The following is a 21713-nucleotide window of genomic DNA, read 5'->3' as shown; positions in this document are numbered from 1 at the left end:
GCATACCAACGCACGACGGACGATTATTATACCTACACGCGTACCCGTAGGATCCAATTTGCGTTATCGGTTATCACGTATGCGTATCTTTTTATCGCGTATAGCTGTTATTTTAATTACGGTTCGTATCTTGTATACGCACGAGCACATTTTTTCCTCTCGATTTAATATTCTGTACATATAATACAGGTATATATATAATAATAATAAATGCAAGTAATTTTAGTTTCATCTGGAAATTTATTCATATATTTAATAATCTAATATCCATGGAATCGTCGATAATAAAATTGATATTAAATTGATTAAAATTAATGTGTAAGATTGATAGGCGGATAGATGGTTGTACGTAGGTCAGGGTTCGTACGCACTGGAAAAATCTGGAAAACCGGGAAAACTCGGGGGATTTCTTACAGCAGGGAAAAGTGAGGGAATTTCGAAAATAAGACTGGAATTTTAAGTTTCTTGAAGAAATAAACTCGTTCTTATACGTGAATTACTTGATATCGAAGCTCCTTTCGTTTTTTTCTTACTGAAAATCGCTGGCTGTTGTTTGTAAATTAGTAGTCGGATAGTAAATTAATTACCAGGTAATATCGAAGGTATTAGTATTGATAAGAAAAAAAATTGTCATTGATCAGCGGCATATTTCTTGGAAGGTTACTGAAAAAAATCCTATTTTCAGGCTGGAACACGTGGAAAAGTCAGGGAATTTCGGGTTCCAAAAAGCGTACGAACCCTGGTAGGTGTACATATGTCTTATATGTCAAAGATAGTAATCGCGCACACACACACACACACACGCGCCATGCAGGATTATAGTTGTGGGTGAAGAGGCCGCGGTACCAGAAATGTTACACGACAGAGGACGACACCCACGCGAATGACGTAACTGCGTCGCGATCTCTCGCGAGATCTTCATCTTCGTAATTTAAGAGACAGAGAGTATAATAAGCGAGATATTTAGGTAGATGGACGTGATCTCCTCCGTGTATTATAATTAGCGGTTAATTTTAATACCGCATTCTTTGCGTACTTGCATTTTTCTTCATACATTCACCGAGTACTTGTTATACTCAGAGACGCGGATTTTGGTTAGCTAGACGAGCTGAATAACTAAAGGCAAAAAGAATTTGAAACTATTTCACCTATTCTCTGCGGATTGACAGATTGGTTTGTAAACCAATTCTTATCGCAAATTATACACGATACGCAGGTTCGTTGCAAAACTGCATCACGGCTGCTGTTCCTTACATACGCGTGTCGTGTATGTAAAATGAATTTTTATGCTCGGGAGGTAGGATATACCTTCGACACACACGCGCGTGTCACGTATGTACGTATACCTATATAATATCAGCGACAGATGGTACGAGAAAGTATATACATAAGACTATGTGTGTTTTTATATCTGTGGTGTAAAAATGGTTACAAAGTTGAAGAAGGTCTCCCCGCGTGTGTACGGTATGTGATATACCTGTGCACCCAGATGCGTGATATTATGTACAGCGGATCGCTTCGGAGCGTGCGCATCATAATGTAGGTGTAACTTGGTCTTTTTTCGCTCAAACTCGCTTCGTATGTACCGCTGCACGTATCGCATGCATTGTAACACCGCACCGCAGGTGACGCGCGTTCATCTTCATTGTCATCTCTTCATCGGTATACGTAACACACGGATGGTCGATGTCGCGATAAACGCGAAGTATTAAATTTTTTTTTCAAATTTCGTTGCGACGTTGCGGAATTCGCTTAAAAATAATATAATTTTTCGTACATTTAAGAGGTTACCCGCAAGCTTACGTTACAACGAATAATATTTATCAACGAACAACAGGTTCTTGCAGTTATTCGCAAAACTGGTTAACGCCGTCGGGTATAAAAGGTTGCTCGTATTTAGAGAGTGTACGTCTCATACGCGCGATATATGTTTGTCTAACTTGTCCACCGAACCTTAGTCCAACTATTACTAGGCGACGTATCGCAGGATACAGATGCGGTGAAAAATCATACGACAAAGAGATCGTCGAGGTTGATAGAACGTCGGGATGAAAAGAGAAATTGAGGAAATGGGGTGTAGATCACCTCCGATATATTGAGTATCGGTCGGGGGGGAGAGCGCACGCGTTATTACGTCGTTATTCGCTCGCAAGGCTCATTCATTCACGCGGGGTGTCACCGTCGTGTTACAGGATAGGATGCAAGGCGGGACACGCGACACGCGACACGTGGGTGCGTCGTTGTACTCGAACGTATATAGAGATTGGCAGGGCGTGAAACAGATTAGCGGCGTACGGTGGTTCGGCTCCTCTTTCTTTTTTCACTCTCTTTTTACTCTCCTTTTGCTCTCTTCGTCATTCGTCGGCAATGCGAACGCCGCGTGCGGCCGGCATTGAGACGAGATGAGACGAAAGGAGAGGAGAAAAGGATGAGGTTCAACAGGCAGAGGCAAAAAAAATAAATAAATAAATGAATTGGGAAAACAAAAAAATTATAAACACGCTTTGCGGACGAAGTGGTGGCCGACTGCTGCATCAGACCTCTCGTATTTGGTTACAGGGAGGCGACGGCACGTGCGGAAGACATCGGGAGGAACACCCGCCGCCGGCAACGAAGTGGAGGTGGAGGTGGCGAAGGATGAGGAGGAGGAGGAGGATGAGGGGGATGACGATGAGGAGGAGGAGGAGGAGGAGGAGGAGGAGGAGGGAGAGAGGCGCGCAGCCTGCTGCGGCAGCAACGGCACCCTGGTGCACCAGGAGCAGCGAGGATCGAGGGGCGAGGATGCGGAACGAGGGAGAAACACGAGGACGACCACCCTTACTAATTCTACGAGCCTTAAACCCAGGCACGACGTCAGAGATGACCGCGATGCCTGCAACGAAACCAACGCCTCTTTTTCATCGAGGACGAGAGGAGTTACCTGTCGGATACCAACCTATGTTGCTACCTTCGTACTTATCGTCAGCTACTCGCTGTTCGGTATCGCAGGTACATGGTTCAATTTCATTTTACTATACGATGTGTGCACGTTGATTGATGTCGCGACGGAGTTTGAAATCTTTTACGAAATCGAGTTGTCGCGAATTACGTATTCGGCTCAAAAGTTGCGGATATTCAAGTTACTGTAGAGCATTGTTACGAGGCGTAAAGTCTCGAGGGAGTATAATTGTGGAAATTTAAATATACTCGTACAGCGTAGTTTAAAATATTAGAAAAATTGAAAATCCGAACGACCAGGATTCCGAACGTAAAACTATCGGAAATTCACAACGAAGAAAGATGGAAATGGTGAAATCTTCACCGAGTCAGAAATTTACAGAACTGAAAATCTTGGATCGTTCGAAATTTCGATGTTTCAGATTTTTTAATCTTCTCAGTCTCGCACTTTTGGAACTTTGATGTTTCGTCAAGGTTTGATTTCTTTACTTTAACTTTTGCCGTAAAAACATTCGGAATTTGGCGCTTTCGGAACTTTTCAAATTCGGAACTTCAACCCCGCCTCTTGACATCACCCGTTGTAGATATTTATCTATTCTTTGTTATTTCAATGCTCCGAGTTGCAATGTTAAACGATTGATTCATCGTTTCGGCGTTCGTTCAGTTTCTTCAATCTGTTCGAGCTGATGCGATTATACGAACGGTCAGGTGACGACGAAATCAGTTGGATAATTTTGCGCGAGACCCTATATACCGAGTCTTTTTACTGTACCGCAGAATCATACGAGTTGATTTCATTCGGTAAAAAATACGGGTGCTAGTGCCAGGCGAATTTCGACACGTCACATGTATCTTTGTCCCTTGTTTAATCATAAATCGATCTCAGTTGATGGTTGATTTAATTCATACCAAAAGAAACTACGATCGAGTTTCTCTTTCTCTTTATTTTTCGAACGACGATAACGATATGAAATAAATAATCGTACATGATTAGATTTAACAAAACTAGACGAATATAATAAACATTATCATCGCGATTATCACGCTCGAGGTGAAACCGCGCAGATTCACATGTATGTACGCGTGTATTAGGGTGAGTCATGTTTTAACTTTTCTTTTTTTTTTTTTTTTTAGTGCTACTCGAAAAATTTATGACAAGGGTTGAAAAAAAAGATTGTCGTAAAACCTGGAGGAGGTAGGAAAATATTTCAAGGTCGGTACCGATTATCGTAATACTTTTTATTTATTCTCATGTCTACACCTTACGGACTTTTTATTAGTTTATTTTTCTCGTATCGTGGTCCAATTAATCATTGTTCGTAAAAATCAGTACTGTAAACTAAATTGGGACATTAAGGTTATGCGATACTCATCTTTCGGTAGCAAAAACTGTTATCCAAATTTCTCCGATACTATTAATCTTTTGGGATGAAAGACGAGAACAGCCAACTGCGGAATTGTTAGGCGCAGTTTGCCGTTGATTGGTGAACGATTAATTGGACCGCGATACGGAAAGAATAAACTAATATATACGTGCAAGTCCGTAAGGCTTACACACAAAAATAAATAAAAAATATTATTAAATATTCCTACCACCTCCGGGTATTACTGCAATCATTTTTCACTATTTGTCACAAATTTCTCGAGTAGCACCTTGAAGAAAAAAAAGGTCAATAAATGAGCCACCCTGGCACGTATCGTCGGTGTGTAAACGCGTAAATACGCGCGACGTAGGTACAACATCCCTCTATATCTATATATCCGCACGCTATAGAGCGGGTCGGAAATGGCGAGGCCAATCACCTGGCGTCTCGTCCGCGAGTCGTTGGTTAGGAATGCGTCGCCGATATGCGTGCGATGCGATGAATCGTCTAGCCGAATTTCGCGGCTTGCCTCTGTACGATACACGTGCGTTAAACCCACGCGCGTCGCTAATGTCATCGTGTGAGTATCGTCCACGTATATGTACATTTTAAAATGAAGAAATAAAAAAAGGAAGTTCAGTTGCTTCAAAGCCCGCTACTTGACTGACTTTCCTTTGCGCAACCCAAGTTTCTACGCGTATGGTCGGCCGTATCTCGCGGCAAGTGTACGCGTTTGAATAGGTATATACGCGTGTCTCTGTTTGCGTGCGTGTGAGCGTGTGTGTGTTTAGGCATAGGCATGGGAAATGCCTCTACGTAGGTATACCTATACGCATGTGCGTCGGGTACCGCAATATAACCGCGTATTAGCCCGTAGGACGGAATCTGCACAGCGATGTCGCGACTTGTGCATTTCTGCGTGCCGCGACGGCGCGACGCTCGTGTCATATGGGTATATGTATGTATATACACGCACACACACGCACACATGCATACGTACGTACGCACGCATGGGGCATTCCATGCCACTCGGCCGACGTCTGACCCTGACCGTCTCGAATTTACAGATCCGTGTGCTTTTTCGTACACGATGTACGTACATTGTACAATGTACATCGTTGTAAGAACGCGTCGAAAATTTTTCGAATTTTTTACTATTTATTCTGTTTTTATTTGATTTTTAATTTTCATTTTTTGTTACCTGTAAAATCGCTAATTTCGGTATAGGTAATCGTTGGTTAATACTTAGATGCTGTTTGAGAAAATTTGTTGCACGGGCGATGTGTGCTTTTTGAAACACGTGGCGATAGAAGTGGAAAGTAAAGAATAAAATGTAAATATAATGAAAATCGACGTAAACTTTCGGCGAGAATGTATGTAAGAATAAACAAAAAACGATAAGAAAATAACGAACTTTCGTTTGTATAATGTTATAACCCGCATACGTCGCGTATATGTGTAATAACGAACGTGGTGAGCAAACTTGTAGGGATTTTTACCGAGGAATCTTGTTCCAAAGCTCTGAAACAGAAATAAGGAAAATGCCGAAGAATTTTGTCATCTCGCCTGAGTCGTCACGTACGCGCAGACCTCGTTTCATTACAACATATCCGCATTATAATACGTACACCCATACACGCGCACACCTTTTGCATCCAGTATACGTATGTATGTACATAGGTGTATATATATGCTTATGTGTACGCGAGACGCACAGCAGATTGTGAAAATTTGAACAGGTGACAGATAGCCGCGGCGTTTGGCCGGGTCGGAGCAGAGGGCAGATGCGGTGCAGCGGTTTTGTGCACTCCTGTAACTGCAACAGCAGCAGCGGCAGCAGCAGCAGCTAGCTATGGTGCTCCGCTCCTCGCAAGGACCTCCCCGTAGTCTCCTCCTCCTCCTCCTCCTCCTCCTCTTCCTCCTCCTCCTCCTCCTCCTCCTCCTCCTCCTCCTCCTTCCCTCCCTCCTCCGCTCCATGCAGCCTTCATTCATTCATACAGTTATAATACCCATACGCTGGTAACACGCGGCGCAGGGACGATCGTGCAGACAAGCAGGCGTAGGTAGGGACGAAGAGAGAGAGAGAGAGAGAGGAGGCATCGCGACGCAGCCAGTCAGGCAGACACTCCCCCGAGGCATAGAATATCGCCAGCTCTTTTATGTTTGACCAAAACTAGAACCATTCGGAAGTTTCTAAAGCACTTATTTGACAAACGTTGAACTTCGTCGATGCAGCAACACGACGACGACGACGACGACGATGCCGTGTGCATGCAAGCCCACATGCGTTTGATACGGCTGTACCACACACACGTACATACATATATACACACGCGCATTGCAATTTTTCAGCCCCGCATCGTGCCTTCTCCCCCCTCTACACGCGTATTCTCTCCTTATTCTATTTTTTTTCATCTTGTTCATTATTGTACAGGCAGGGGAGGTCTATTACGGATGGTGGTGTACATACATACGTTGTACGATGCGCCCGATGAGCGAGTGGGGTGGGTGTATGTATGCTCTCTGTGGGATCAGGTAATGGGATAAGTGAGTTTTGCCGCGGTAAACTTGTTAGCCAACTTAATTGACGTACGTATTTTGACGTTACTATATACGCGTGTAATAGGCCTACGTGTGTGTACATGTATTGCGTATACTTACACGCCTCTAAATACGTACCTACCTACCTACTTACACGATTTAGTCACGGTGAACCTTAAAACGAACCGACCGGACCCGAACGTGAACGCGCCACGCGCATTATATACCTTACCAGCTGTATCGCGCCGGGGTATTATTATATCCCGTCTTCTTTAATTGATCGTTATATTATATGGCGTTATTGCGATCCATTATAAACGCGGGTTCAATTTTCATTCCCGATATTTCAATCGCTTAATGCGCTTATATCTATTATGCATCAGGTGTACGAGATATCTGTAGCCGGCTATCCTTCGTATCTCTACCATACAATTTTCTATCGCTTTATAGTATATATATATATATATATATATATATATATATATATACAATATACGCGTAGATTGTGGTAGAATTTTGCAAAAAACAAGGAAACGTATTGACAACTGTCCAGGAATTCTTTTTACACCGATTCGCAAACCGGACAAGGATGTATATAAATTATACTCACATAAACTGGATATGAATTAGTGAAAGTCCGTCAATGTGCTGTACATTGAGAGTCCGGTCTGCTGCTGCTGTGGCACAGTAGTAAAAGTATTCCATCATTATAGAGTACGTTGCGGAGGATTTTTTTTCATCGAAACACATATTATTGTACCCACGAATCGTTGTAGTAATCCGTATTCTAGATTCAGTTCTCTTTCTTTTTTTTTATATACTAATATGCTTGTACACGAGCGTATGGTTTTCGCACGCATTATTATACAACTATAAGTATGTAATTATGTATATAATATGTATGTGGAATTTAATCACGTTTACCCTGAAATACGAGTGTAATGTGTAACAATGACGAGATTGAAGCTGGCAGACAGAATTAGCAACCGAAACGTTTCAACGTTCGTTCGAATAAGGCAATGAAAATTGTTTTTTTTTCAAATACCGCGAAGAACCCTCGCGTACTTTTATACAAATTGCGAGGATAAAACTGAAATGCATTTTTCTATTTCCAAAAAGTTTCGCACGTTCGGCTTCCGACTCTTGCTGCCAGTAGAACTTCAGCTTCGTGTAATAATGATGTAAGAATAATTTTTCACCTTGTTTTTTATTTTTTTTCATGCCCTGTGTCTAATCTGCGTTTTGTATTTTTCTCTGATTCCCTGGTGCAGATGCATGCTCGTCACGGTCTACGCCAAAGCCACGACCACCGACGCCGACGCCTCGACCCAATATCACATTCCACATGTACAAGTGTCCGGATGACTACGCGCAATGGTATTGTCTGAACGGAGCTACTTGTTTCACCGTTAAAATCGCCGATTCGGTTCTCTACAATTGTTTGTAAGTATTGCGTATTACATATACACGGCGTTGCAGCAGCCCTCGCTTCTCAATAATTTACTGCAAATATATATATATCTGTAAGAGTGTAATGAGATTACGGTAACTGTGCCGGTTGAGATATATTTATCAAATTTACGTTAAAAGTGTGAAAAAAAAAGAAATCAATCCGTTTTTCTCGTCAATGCTGCAGTCGATTGCATTACACCATATAATCTTACACGCTTATACGAGTTTTGGCTGAATTTCGATTCGACGATGAAAGAAGAAAATAGGAGTAATATCGTTAGGGGTATATATAGGTATATAATATATATATATATATATATATATATATATGACGACAAAGGAGGAGAAAAACCGTCAGACCCTTCCCCCGTAGCTTTATAGCTCTGCTGCGAGTCTTTGACGGTGGTCAGGAAAGCGCTGCTGGGGTAATTACCGTGGGAAACTCACTCTGTCTTCGTCGAACTTGAACGGCAAACGGTCCGCGTTTCCGTGCTCGAGGTCCTTTCATTACCAATTCATTTCACCGCTGTATACAATACGCAGTATTATGTACGTTGTATGTACATAAGTGTGTATATATATATGTTATATACAATTATTTACGTGCACATAACGATGCTGATTTGCGGTTTTCGCGAATGAATAAATATATATATATATATATATATATATATACAGGCTGTAAAAGATTGGTCGTTTGCAATCGTTACAGGGCATATTATTGCCAAGACGGGAATGAGAACCTGTGATCTCGTACAAAGATCATCGGTTCGAGTCCGAGGGAAGCTTTGAAACTTCTGTGAGAAGAAAAATAAATAAAGAAAATCGATAAATCTGCGGGTATTTCCGAGGAAAGTAAATAACTTGTATGAATGAAAACGTGACTGAAACTGTGTTTTCCGTAGGTATGCAAGTTTGTGAAATTTTTCTTTCTCGGAAGCGAACGTTATTTTTGTTTCCCCATTCACTCTCGCCGCCCCCGGCTCTTTGCTTTTATCCTTTTGGTCAAGTGGGATAAAAATCGTAAATCGCCTTTACGCACGTAGGTACGTGAGAGGGTGGGTTTTGTCGGTTTTCGGTGAACGTTTGAAGAATACCGCAGGAAAGGCGCGGGCCGGGATGAATTGTCCGCAACTGATGGCTAAATTCTGGTATGCCGCGGCGCGGGAGCCTAGACTGAAGCTGTGGGATCCCGGAATGGAATAATTTGAATCGTAGGCTGTTCTCTCTCTATCTATTATATACTTACAGTTACTACGCGTAAACGCGGCGGGTTGCTGCGGCAGCGGCGGCGGCATTCGAAAGAACACACACACACACACACAAACACGTACGTATATACGAGAAAAAGAAAGAGATGCAGGAATTATACCGTAGTTTAGACGGTCGGCGAACGACGTTATTGTGCCGGTTAATCCTTACCCTCTTCAAGGTAACACGTCTGCCAAAAATTCCTAAACGCGCGTACGCAGCAGAGTTTTACGTTTCGTTTCTACGTGTTGTGTCTGTCTATCTATGTAGGTAGGTATAAAGATGAGAATTGGACGAAGAGAGACGGAGAGAGCGAGGGGGTGAAGAAGACCTCCCAGACGTGCGAACCACTGAATCATTCATACTTTTCCTTGTACCTGTGTGTTTGTGTAAATTGTATTCATATACGTGTATAGTATGTAATATTTTTTACATAAAAGACAAGAGATCAACGAATTCCAACCACCTACCTACCTACCATCACTGATCATGCAGTTTCGTTGACGTTTCTCGTTTTGACATTTATTTTTTCGTCTTACGCTCGAGCGAAGTAATATTTCCTTTGTACGTTGGAAGGGATAGAGAAAAATGGCAGAAGTTTTTCATCCGTAAAGACGGTTGGAAAAAAGATAGATAAATTGACGAATGTAGTCTAATATACGTACGTACTATATGTACATATATGTTAATGATATCGTGATTCACGTAAAGAAATTCTTATAGTACGTGAATGTTTTAATAATAAAATTGTGTTAATTGTAGTATTTGTGGAAAAAACCATGGACATTGCAGTTACATTTACAAGGTAGATTCTAATTTTTGCGAAGAAAAAATTTTTGAAAATAGTTCTTTACTTTTTGCAGATGTGCGAACGGGTATGTCGGGGAAAGATGCGAGTTCAAGGATCTGGATGGTTCCTATTTACGTGAGTATATACTGTACGTTTTTAAATGTATCGTAGGAAAGATCTGCAAAAGATAAAACTAAAAAAGTATCTTGACAGATTGGTTTCTGATTCATTCTCAAAACCGCTTGTGTCGAGTTTTTGTGCATAAATATTTAACACATTAACTGAATTTCAACGGACCAAGTTATATACAATATTTACTCAACGCTGACTTTCTTTCTATTTATTTTCTCTTTTCTTTTTTTTTTTTCAACTTTCCAGCTTCGCGGCAACGTGTGATGTTGGAAACTGCGAGCATAGCGGGAGGCGCCACCATAGCAGTATTTTTGGTTGTTATTATTTGCATAGCTACGTACATCCACTGTAAACGTAAACAAAAAGAGCTGCGCACCAGGTGAGTTATTTTTTTTTATTTATTATTAATTAATATGTACGTATATTTTACCATTGAAAAAGAAAAGTATCGTTTGATTTGTGATATCCGATAACTATATGTTCACCAATGTGTTTTTATCCTCCTCAGCAGTAACTGTGTGGACACCGTCGACGGACCGGGTCGGGATCCGGAGCTCAGGCCTTTCAGTAACCATGGTCGATCGCTCAGGATTTTCATGGCGAAAAATTCCAATCACATTGTAAGAGACAACCTGAATCACGGTGTTTTCATTTTTCAATTATAGAGGCATATTTGAAATCTCCTTAACAGATTTGGTTAGCGTGGTAACGACTCAAACCCGAATTTCTTATTTTTCAGAACGGGAGTCCTTCCATAGAACAAACTAAAATGCCGGAATGGAATTACTGTTCAACCGAATCGACGAGAATGGCCTCGATAAGCGAAGGGAAACGGTCAAACAATCAGTAAGGGAAATTTAAAAAGAAAAACTGAAAAGTTTCTTCCGGCGCTTAGTCATAAAGCTGCCTTACGATAAACTCTGTGAAGAAAACCAAAAAGTGCTACGACTGCTGCAACACTCACTTCTCGTGTTCGTTTCCTCCGCATCTCTACGTTGCTGACTTTTACAGATCAGAACATAGACTGTCCCTTCGTTATGCAATCAGCGGACGACCAAAACAATAAACATACGCGCGCGTGCTCTAATCAGTGACCAAATAATTGTTAATTATAATAATTATATCGAAGCGCGCAGAGGTTTCTTTTTTTCTACTTCTGTATCGAGAGTGTTAGTCCGGAACAAAAAAAAAAAAAAAGTGATGTGTACACAGTGAAGATAGCAACAAGACACTGATTGATCAAAAAACTCTATACATATATACATAGATATATATATAAATATACATATATACATATATATTTATTTATATATGTATATATTCACTAATAAAATTTAAAAAAATAAAAATACTAACCAATATTGATGGAATTATAAGAAAATTTAGTTATATTAAGTAGGCTGGTTAGAGAAAATGAAAGGAATTCATTTCAGTTCCATAAAACAGTAAAAAAAGATGCCTTGTGCTTAGCACGCGCTTATATACATATACACACTCGATATTCAGTATGGTTTGTTAATCAAACGGACGACGCCTCGATGCCCGTCCCCCCCGGGAATCCTAACTGATAGATAATCTACCAATAATTAATCGTCGAAACATTCCGAACGTGCAGTTTATGTCGTAAAATGAAGAAAATTACTCAATTTCAACACCGGATAGAAACGGCACCACTTCGTAATCGTAATTATGTATTATCAGGGCTCGGATCGGGACCGAAGCTTTTGTTCACTGTTCGATCATTTCCTTTTAATGTATCTTCGGTTTTTTTTTTATTACATGATATTTTAGATCGATCCGGTAAAGAAAGATTATTGTGTGTGAAATGAAGTGTGAAAAACGGATAAGAGAACTATTTAAAAAAATCTAACTGTTAATTTATTGCCAACAATTCGTGTATTTATTCTTTATTTTTTTCACTTTGTTCGTCATAACATCACCGTCGAGAGAGAGAGCGAGAGAGAGAGCGAGAGAGAGAGAGAGAGAGAGAGAGAGAGAGAGAGAGAGAGAGAGAGAGAGAGAGAGAGAGAGAGAGAGAGAGAGAGAGAGAGAGAGAGAGAGAGAAAGAGAAAGAGAGAGAGAAAGAGATAAACTACTACAAGCAAAAATGATCAGTTCAGAATTTAAATATTTTTTAACGGTACAAATAAAATAGGTAAAAAATGTTTATAATAATTAAAGTTCAGTTTCATTCGCTCATTCATTCATATTTATTTTTTATTACAATTTTTCTGTGTCTCTTTCCGCTCCCGAATACGGATTAATTTTTATAATTTTTAAATTATAATTATGGTCGGTGCCTATGGTTATGAATTTTTACTTGTAGCAGCCACAAGTACGAATTTCTATAATACAAAATTCGCTTTATAATTGAAAGCGTAGTAAACGCGAGTGAGGCGGGCCTCTTTTGTAAATAGTAAATTATCTTTAGGGCTGCCCACGTGCCTAACTTATATTACATATGTACACGCAAAACGAACAAAATGTCGAGTCTGTTATTATTGCTATTATATTAAATCAATTACAAAAAAGTGATTCCCTTGCAGAACACCAATCTATTGTTGTTTCGTATTACGAAATATATTATTATTATCATCATCATCATCATCATCATCATCATCATGATTATTATTATTATTATATATAAATAAAACGCTAATTTAATTTAGCCTGTAACGTATATAATTATTTCATAGGATTAACATAATAACATGAAATATCCAATTGATGATTTGTATATTTGTAGATAATACTTCAGGAACAGATATTTACTTCTCTTTCTTTTCCTTTGTGTTTTTTTCAAATTTTTTTTTTTTCCATGTTTTTTTAAATCTGTTCTGTTTTCCTCCCCTTCTATTTGCGTATCTATACATATAAATCTATTTATATATTTATATTTATATATAAGTATATAAATAATTTAAGTGACAATTATTACTTTGTAATAATTGCAATCAATCATTTTCCCCCAGTATTTAAATTAGACCTAACTCGTTGATATAACAGAGAAAGAGGTCGTAGAAAAAATTAATAGAAAAAATACGAACACAAATCGCGTAGCCTCGGAATATTTTTTTTCCCCTGTATAAAGAGAATCATACGATAAAGGAGTTGAAGAAAGTAAAAATAAAAGTAAAGTAAAATTTATAAATAGTAATAGGTAAACGTAAATATTGTATTCTTATTTAACTTTTCATTATTCTTTATTATATTGTACTTGGTTCCTAATTTATTATTATTATTAATAATAGTATAATAATTGTAATAACTTTTTATAAGGACATGTTGCAACATGTTATGCGGTGCGATTGATGATATACGTGAGCGAATGCGTGATGGGAGAAATTGAATGAAGCGTGTGACGTGCAGAGCCGGCAGTGGCCTTTGTTTTTCTACTCTTTTTTCCTAACTTTTGTCTAACTCAGTCGACTGCGAGAAAAAAAAGAACGTAATAAAACTAAACTACGTATGTAGATCGGTAATGACGATATTCTCGACTTATAATACAGTACCAAAATCGTAGTAGAGTTATTAACGAACCTGTAACGTGATCTAATATATTTAATAACACGTGAAGACAGTGGTGGCATTTGAATACATCAGACAGCACCATATGTATCTTTTTGTTTCTAATAATCACACCACGCCCCGCTGTTGTACAATCTAGATTTTTTTGCTGGTTAATTTTGGAATAATAATGATGAAAAAATTTAATATATTTTCTGCCGTGTAAAATCGGTTACAAAAATACCAATATTACAATTAGTTAATTCTTTGTTGCCCGGTAGGTAAAATTGATTGTGCAGAGGGGTGTGGTTTTTCTTCGTTCTACTGTTGTTTATTTCATTAAAGTTTGCAAAATATACATCGTTACACCTTATATACTTGTGGTTAAAGCTGTCAGTTGTATATGTACCAAAGTGACGCAATCGTCATTGAAACTAATAAATAGTAATAAATAAATAACTAAATCCAAAGGAAGCTGCTAACCTTATTAGCTAGAAAGAAAGAAAAAGTAAAAAATGAAAAATCATTAATCGACAATGTTGTAAAAAAACATTGTTAATTATTTTTGTAAAAAAATATACATGTACCAGTGTGCTCTGCGTATGGAAGCTTACGAATATATGTTAAAATATTATTATTAAAAGTGAAAAAAAAAAAAAAAAATGAACGAAAAAGAAAGAGAACTTGTAATCTTGTTTCCCAAATGTTTAGTAGCATAAAAAATAATTGAATTTAATTTATTTACCACAATTTTTAGTTTTATTACTCTTGACTGGTACTATGCATATATACACGTAATATCCAATTAATAATCATGTTTTGTTTTCCGTTTCTTCTCCTGCTGCGACGTCGCGAACTCTACCCTATATTGAAAGATGATTAGTCTTGTATATGCGAATGACTAGAATCTTTTGCATACTCATTGAACTTCGTAGCGAGCCGATTTTTTTTTATGTCGTACCCCGTCTTATCGGAATTGCTTCATCTCTACTTGTTACCACGTACTCGTCAGCCCATGTTATTAGAGATACAGGATCTAGGTAATCGGTCAGTAACCTGCTGATGTTACTAGAGATACAGGATCTAGGTCAAGCAACCGTCCGATCCCCGATCAATCTAATCAATTTTTTCGTTATTTGCGTTCCGTATCATATATCATGAAAAGTACCATACTTTTATCACTTATTTGAAGATATATGACAATATGATGGTCGAGACACGGTTTTTTCATGTCGAAAACGTATGTATGATATATTGTATCGTTTGAAACTACATTTTACAAAGTATACTTGAAAACATTGTTGAAATTTACATGAATAATATGACAGAAAAATGAGAATTATAAAGTAGCAATAATATAAAAATGTTGAATTGAAATTTATTGTACTTACGATATTGCCTGTAAGTATTACAGCTATATTACATGAACGTTTTCGTTGTAGTTCAAGATCTACAAGCAAAGAGTAAAAACTGAGCAAATGTTATGTAATCATTCAACCACTGAGTTATTAAAATTTCAAATTACCCACGTAATTTTAATTTTAATTACCTTGCGTCCAAAGTATAAATAAATAAAAATTAAAATTATCTTCATTTCGTGTTGCTTTAGGGAGTTTATTGATTAGGTGATGCGATTATAACCATTACTAAAGCCCCTGTTTGGTATATTGATCAGAAACTCTGAACCTTAATACTCAGAGGAAATGTGTGAATCAGGTATCGAGTAAATGAAAGTAAATCATCATAAACATCTGAAATAAACTGCAATAATATATACGGCAAACCTGGTTTGGATCACATCTTTGCATCGATAGATAATGTTATAGAGTTCTTTCGGATAAATTTACGCCACCACTTTGTTTGGTGTATACGGAACAAGTTAGTCAGCAGTTGAGTCGTTGGTTCCGAAATCGGCTCGCTAGGTTTCCAATTTAAAAGAGTCTTTGCCACGACATCTAATTTGTGTCGATTTAAGCTTATCAGTGCTGTTGCAACACCTTCTTGCTGTTGCATCGAACCTGTAAACATTTTTTCCATAATATCAGATTTTCTGTTTAAGTATCATCAGGTATAAACTTGAATACAAATAATTGTGAAACAAATTTACCTTCTCCAGATACCATGAGCGCACACAGCTGTTCAAGGATGTTTTTCACGAAACCTTCCTTGTCATTTACCGAAAATGATCGCATTATGTAACCTGAAACACATTTTCTGATGTTTTTATCGTCTTAGACGTAAAGCTATCATAACGTCGAACGATACAAACCTAGGAGACAAAAGGCATCGTATATAGACGGATGAACCCTTTCAATGATCATCTGCAACAAGCCACCCTGAATAATATTCTTATAAGCCCAAATTGCACCTTTCTTTTTAGCAAGAAGTATTATTGCTGTATCCAAACCGTTTTGACGTTTATCTGAAATCGAAATATTCAAACCACAATAATTATACTACATGTATTACAGAGTGTAGTAGGTATTATTATTTTGAATTATATAATGTATTAAACGTTCACCATATCTACCTTTCAAAGCAGTCATAAAATTCTGCGTTAAATTTGTATAGAAAGGGTCGTCAGACGTGTACTTATAATAGCCGGAAAGAAGCTTCTTCAGGGGCAAGAACTTGGGGAATGATGTATCGCCGGTCTGCATAACTATCGCCTGAGTTAGGCACAGAAGCAGTGGATCTGGAAACGGTATCCATAATAATTAAATAGGATATATTCTATTCTTCTTTTGGGTGATTGAAAAAGATCTGGGAGTTCGTTGCATGAGTAAATAAGTAAAACTCCTACCATTGCTTGTTCCAGCCATGGGTAATACTTCAGGCCAACTAATAAGAACGGTGTACACGAGAGGGATTGCCTTCATCCCAAGGCAATATATAGCATCGCAGCATAGAATTCTAATTTTTTCCCTGTCTTTCTGTATTCGAGCCAATGCAGTGAATACGCGTACTAGTTCTTCGACAACTTCTACCTGAAATTTGTACAAATTCTTCTCTGAATTTCTTTGATTTATTTGGAACTCTGCTATTTTACACAATCAGAGATTTTTGGAAACTTGTTAATAATCTTATTTTCTTGATAAATGATTTTCAGAGAATAGTGCAAAGTTGTCTAGCATGTTGTTGTCATTAATATAATTTGTGCAATAATCGACCTCAGGTGCGAAACCCAAGCGGAAAAGCTTATACTCAATCCCAGTTTGAACAAGTCTGATTAGGTCAGGTATCGTTCGATTTAGGACAATCAGCATAGTGATAATTCGCTGTTGTGTTTTTGACAATATCGGAGCTGGAGGTGTATAAGTACGATCCAACAACTCATGTTCCATTGCTTTTGTGCACAAGAAGTCAACTGTACACCTGCAAGAAGTGGTTAAATACGTGCATATAGTCTGATAATACCTGCATATAAATTTGTCAAGGAGAGTGAAAATGCGAACTCACTTTGCTAATGTATGTTTTTTGAAGTGTGAAAGCCTTTCAGTCGCATTTGAAAGTGTGATTTTTGTCCATTCCTCGTTTACAACTAATTCAGACAATTCCTGCAAGACTAGATTTTCTGAAAAGAATTTTTTTTTAACGTAAATCCACAGGGGTGGACAGTGGACAACTTTCATTTTTAGCATTACGAGTATGAACTTACCCTTTCTTTGCTGTAGCTTTTTATTGAATTTCTTGCATGTACTGGACTTTTGTTCCGTTAAATATTGCTCGAGCAATGATATTGGACCAAAGCTTTTGTTGCATTGCATATTGACATTACACTTTGCTAACTCTAACTCTGTGGCATTTGATGCAATCTCGTTATTCGTTTCCTCATCGTCATGTTTTAATGAATTTTTTGAAGGGCTCAACAATATACTCCTTGATCTTAACTCTCTGATGGGACTAGGAGTTAACACATCAACTCTTCTTTTCTTTTTATATGGTCGCTTCGCCAATATGGGAACAGCGGTCTTATTGTTGAATGATTTGTTCCTCGAGTCTTCACATTCATCAGATTCGACCGAAATAGAAGTATCATGAACATCTAATTCTACCTCTAACACATCATCATTATCAAGAGACTCTGGTGAATGAATAACATCACTGTGGGATGCAAGTTCCACGTTTGTTATCTGTGATATTCTCTTAGGCTTATTAGGTGTGGGATTTCGGTTAACTGCATCTTCAGTAGTTTGAGTAGGCTCGGTGCTTGACGATACTGTACTATTAGACCTTTTGACTTTGGTTTTAGATCTCAAGATTCTTAGTGGTGTATCGATTTTGCTAACTACATCAGAATTAGGTACAGGTGAGTCTTTTCTTGTCTCGATACTCTCTGAGCATTGCATACCACTGGAGGAATTTACAACACTGGCAACGTCAAAATACATTCTGGGTATAACAATAGATGGTTGACGAGAAATCACATCCTTGTTAACTGAAGTTTTATTCACAACAGATTCCTTCATATCTCTACGATCATTGGACCTAATTTTGTCAGTGTTGCCATTTCTGCATGTGACACTCGGTTTAGTTGCCAATGAAGGGAATTCAGTATCACTGATATCATTTGATCTATTTTCACCTTCGTACCCAGCTAAGGAATTGAAATCTCTCTTGTAACTGGTCCTTTCTGTATTACCTATACAGCCATTGGATACTTCAACTGCTGCAGCATTTTCACTCTCAGAATTATCCAATGTATTATTGTTGACAGACTTATCTTCGAACGAAGATTTTTCTGATTCTATAGTCTTTGGTAATTCTGATGAATTGGAAATCACCCCATAAAGAGATCTGTTTCCTGGTTTGCGAGTGGTGTGCGCTATTCTATGTTTCTTCGCATGGCTGTAATCATTGTTGACATTCAAACTTGCTTCATTTTCAACTAAATGAGTTGAACCAACATCATTTCCGCGTTCGTTATTGATATTTGCATTCTGTACAGTCACTCGAGTATGGACTAAATGTGGTTTTTTGTTGCTTACAGATACAACATTCTTTATTGGAGGCTTTGTGTCACTGCAGATCTTTTTTAAATTCCTCATTTTTCTCACTAACGAAAGTTTTGTCGACTTTCGCTGTGGTTTCTTCACACTTTTAATTTGTTCATTAGAAATACATTCTACCGGTTCACTTGTAAGTAAATGTTCGGACGTTCTATCAGAATTTCTCACTATTTCTCGATCCATGGACAACTCAGATTCTGGCGAGTCCATTTGCTTTTTGTCGCAAAGTTCTTCATCCATGAATACATCTGAATCAAGATCTGAATGACTTGGTGACGTGGCACATGAGCTCGTAGAAAATAAGTTCAATAGTTCCTTAGTTCTTTTCTTGTGGCGTTTCGATGACTTAATCTTCGTCTCTTGACAGTTCAACAGAGGTGATTTGGCTCTTAATCGGTCGTTCGATGTCTCAGAATGCGTTCTAAGCATATTGCCATGATTGAAATCTATAGGTTCTCTTACTGGAATAGGATCAATGTGCCATTCTGATGTACCGTCTTGCAATTTTTGTTTTTTCATCCACTTTTTTTGACGCCTACCAGATTTTTGGCTATTAATTAGGCACCTTCTCTTCCGATTTATCAAACCTTGTTGCCAATTTTTAAATTCTAGAAATTCAGCTTGAGTTTGCATCATAGCTCCAGATTGAAATATATTATGATAGGGTGGCGCTACGTAACAGTTTTTGAGATGCTGGCAACTGGAACATTGATTTCTGATTCGCGTATCTTTCTTTCTCGTTTTTTGCAGCTCCCGTTCAAGCAGGCAAATTTTATGCTCCAATCGCTTGAAATCGAACTTTGATATGTCAGAAATCTTTTCTGCATGTTCCAAATTTTGACTTAGAGTGCATACATTGTCACTTATGGCTTCAGGCTGTATCAATTCCCTTTGTACTGAATCTTGAGGGTTTGTGTGCGGCCTGGTGATCACTGAAATTATAGGTTCATTGCTGAAACGATCCTCAATCCACATAAAAAATAAGTAACAAATGTGCTTACTAGGTTTTCTACGGGGGGATGTAACTTCTGTGATGAGAGCAGGACAGGTTGACATCTTGTCGAGTATCTGGTCCAATGGAGCAGGGTCCAATTTTACTTCACATTTTGTACAAAATAGAGGGTACGGATCATCTTTTATGCTGTAAAAATCGTTCGTCAATACGCATTTGTCCACCATTTTCGGTCTCAATATGACTGGTTCAAGTTCATTACCGGTACACGTAGATTTCTCGTGTGTGATCTTGGTTTCTGTAAGCAGAATATTGAGTAATTATTTGTGATGGCAATATTGATGACGAGTAAAACAAGATGCTGGTTTCTTAAGCATACATACCCTTTTTAGTTTGATTTTTCACAGTGCCAGCAGTTTTTAGAACGTCGATTTGCGTTTCCTTTTCTTTAATTTGAACTTCGTGTAACTTTTTGTCTTCCTTCAACTTGTTTTCTAACATCTTTGCTTTCTCTAAAATAAAAGAAAATAAAAATGATAGAAACTTCGTGTTTCAGGAAACATAAGTGAAACAGCAGTAAACTCAAAAAATGTGGACACAGCATATGTCGTACCTTTCCAGTGATTCACTTTTTTAGATTCCGATAAGTGAATCTGCTCCGACTCCTGCATTTTGCATATAAGCTGTTGTACATGCTGTCGATCTGCTGCAATTTTGATTTCCTGATCCGATATCGTCTTTGAAAAATTCTCAATCTTTTGGCGGTACTCATCATTTTCCTAGAAATAAAAACAGTCTCTTCATCAATGTTGAGTTTGTGCATGGAATGATAATTTGAATGGAATTCCGAACTATTTTGTACGAGATTATTGAAACTTTCGGTACTCACTTGTGTTAATTGCGTGATTTTAATCAAGCTTGAATTATGCTTTTGTGTTATTGTTTCTGCATTATGCTTGGTTACTTCCAATTCAGTATTGAGTTCTTGACATTCCTTTGATTTGTCATTATATTGCTTTATTAATTCGCTGCAACAGATGAGAAAAAATTAATTTATACCTCTGAACAGATTTATAAATATATAGCAGCTATATTCAGTAGCGAAACTCACTGGGATAAGCTGAGTTTTTTCTTTAACAAAAGGTGTGCTTCCTTGAGCTTTTCCACCCTGTGATTTGCATCCTGTAAAAATTTATTTGTTATTAGTTTTAAGTATTAAGTAATAGTGTAAATGCGGATGAAATGCTTCACAGATATTCACACAGACTTAGAAGCTAAACGAAGCATAATTACCGGGGATGATATGCGTTTTTCGATGTTAAATATGGAGAGCATCGTGTTTCCAAATATCTGACTGAATGACAATATCTCAGGGGGTATAAAATGCGTTGAGCAAACGTCGGTACAACATAACCTACGCAAAACCTGTGCTTACCTAAGTTTCGGCTAATTAACATTGAATAATCAGCGCTGAATTTTATCCTCCTGATTTAACTCACCTGCGGTTCTAAGCCGTCTTCATTTTTCGCAATATCCATGTAATCCATGCTGTTAATCTCAACCTATAAATATCCTAACAAAAATGCATGGGATTTGACATGGGGCAAATTCATACAAAAAAATGCGAGGCATTATGAAACCAGCGTGGAAACGAGTTAACGTTCGCTACTCACACCACGGTCGTGAGAGCCGAATCCAAAGACTCAACCGGAGAGAAAGCTCTCTGACCAGACAAGCTCTCTGCGAATCCCTTTCATGCTGCGAACTACTACGGATTA

The 21713-nt window shown here is 38.2% G+C and overlaps 2 protein-coding genes across 9 annotated transcripts in view; one reads left to right on the top strand and one right to left on the bottom strand.

Annotated features, from left to right (window-relative positions):
* Window positions 1-13896, top strand: part of LOC107221152 (pro-epidermal growth factor) — a 42776-nt gene extending 28880 nt beyond the window's left edge. For 7 of the 8 annotated variants that reach the window (XM_046739830.1, XM_046739857.1, XM_046739843.1 and 4 more), the window contains exons 3-8: window positions 2560-2988; window positions 8114-8285; window positions 10409-10470; window positions 10714-10846; window positions 10976-11087; window positions 11207-13896. In XM_046739830.1, the coding sequence (XP_046595786.1) occupies window positions 2560-2988; window positions 8114-8285; window positions 10409-10470; window positions 10714-10846; window positions 10976-11087; window positions 11207-11317 (1019 nt within the window). In that variant the 3' untranslated portion in view covers window positions 11318-13896. The remainder of the gene's footprint in view (window positions 1-2559; window positions 2989-8113; window positions 8286-10408; window positions 10471-10713; window positions 10847-10975; window positions 11088-11206) is intronic. The other variant, XM_046739834.1, reaches the window with a different exon arrangement.
* On the bottom strand, window positions 13883-21698 carry LOC107221162. Its single transcript, XM_015660060.2, has 14 exons — window positions 21435-21698; window positions 21047-21117; window positions 20825-20963; window positions 20549-20714; window positions 20319-20447; window positions 19985-20233; window positions 17633-19915; window positions 17434-17548; window positions 17145-17349; window positions 16778-16961; window positions 16505-16669; window positions 16244-16396; window positions 16082-16174; window positions 13883-15992 (listed from the first exon to the last, which is right to left on the bottom strand). Exons 1-14 carry the CDS (start codon window positions 21480-21482, stop codon window positions 15769-15771), a joined length of 4224 nt encoding a protein of 1407 aa, XP_015515546.2. The 5' UTR covers window positions 21483-21698; the 3' UTR covers window positions 13883-15768.
* Window positions 21699-21713: the final 15 nt, after the last annotated feature.

This window comes from Neodiprion lecontei, chromosome 1 (genome assembly GCF_021901455.1).
Source record: "Neodiprion lecontei isolate iyNeoLeco1 chromosome 1, iyNeoLeco1.1, whole genome shotgun sequence".
NCBI lineage: Eukaryota > Metazoa > Arthropoda > Insecta > Hymenoptera > Diprionidae > Neodiprion > Neodiprion lecontei.
The sequence above is the reverse complement of the archived record's forward strand: the minus strand, read 5'-3'. Positions and strand labels throughout refer to the sequence as shown.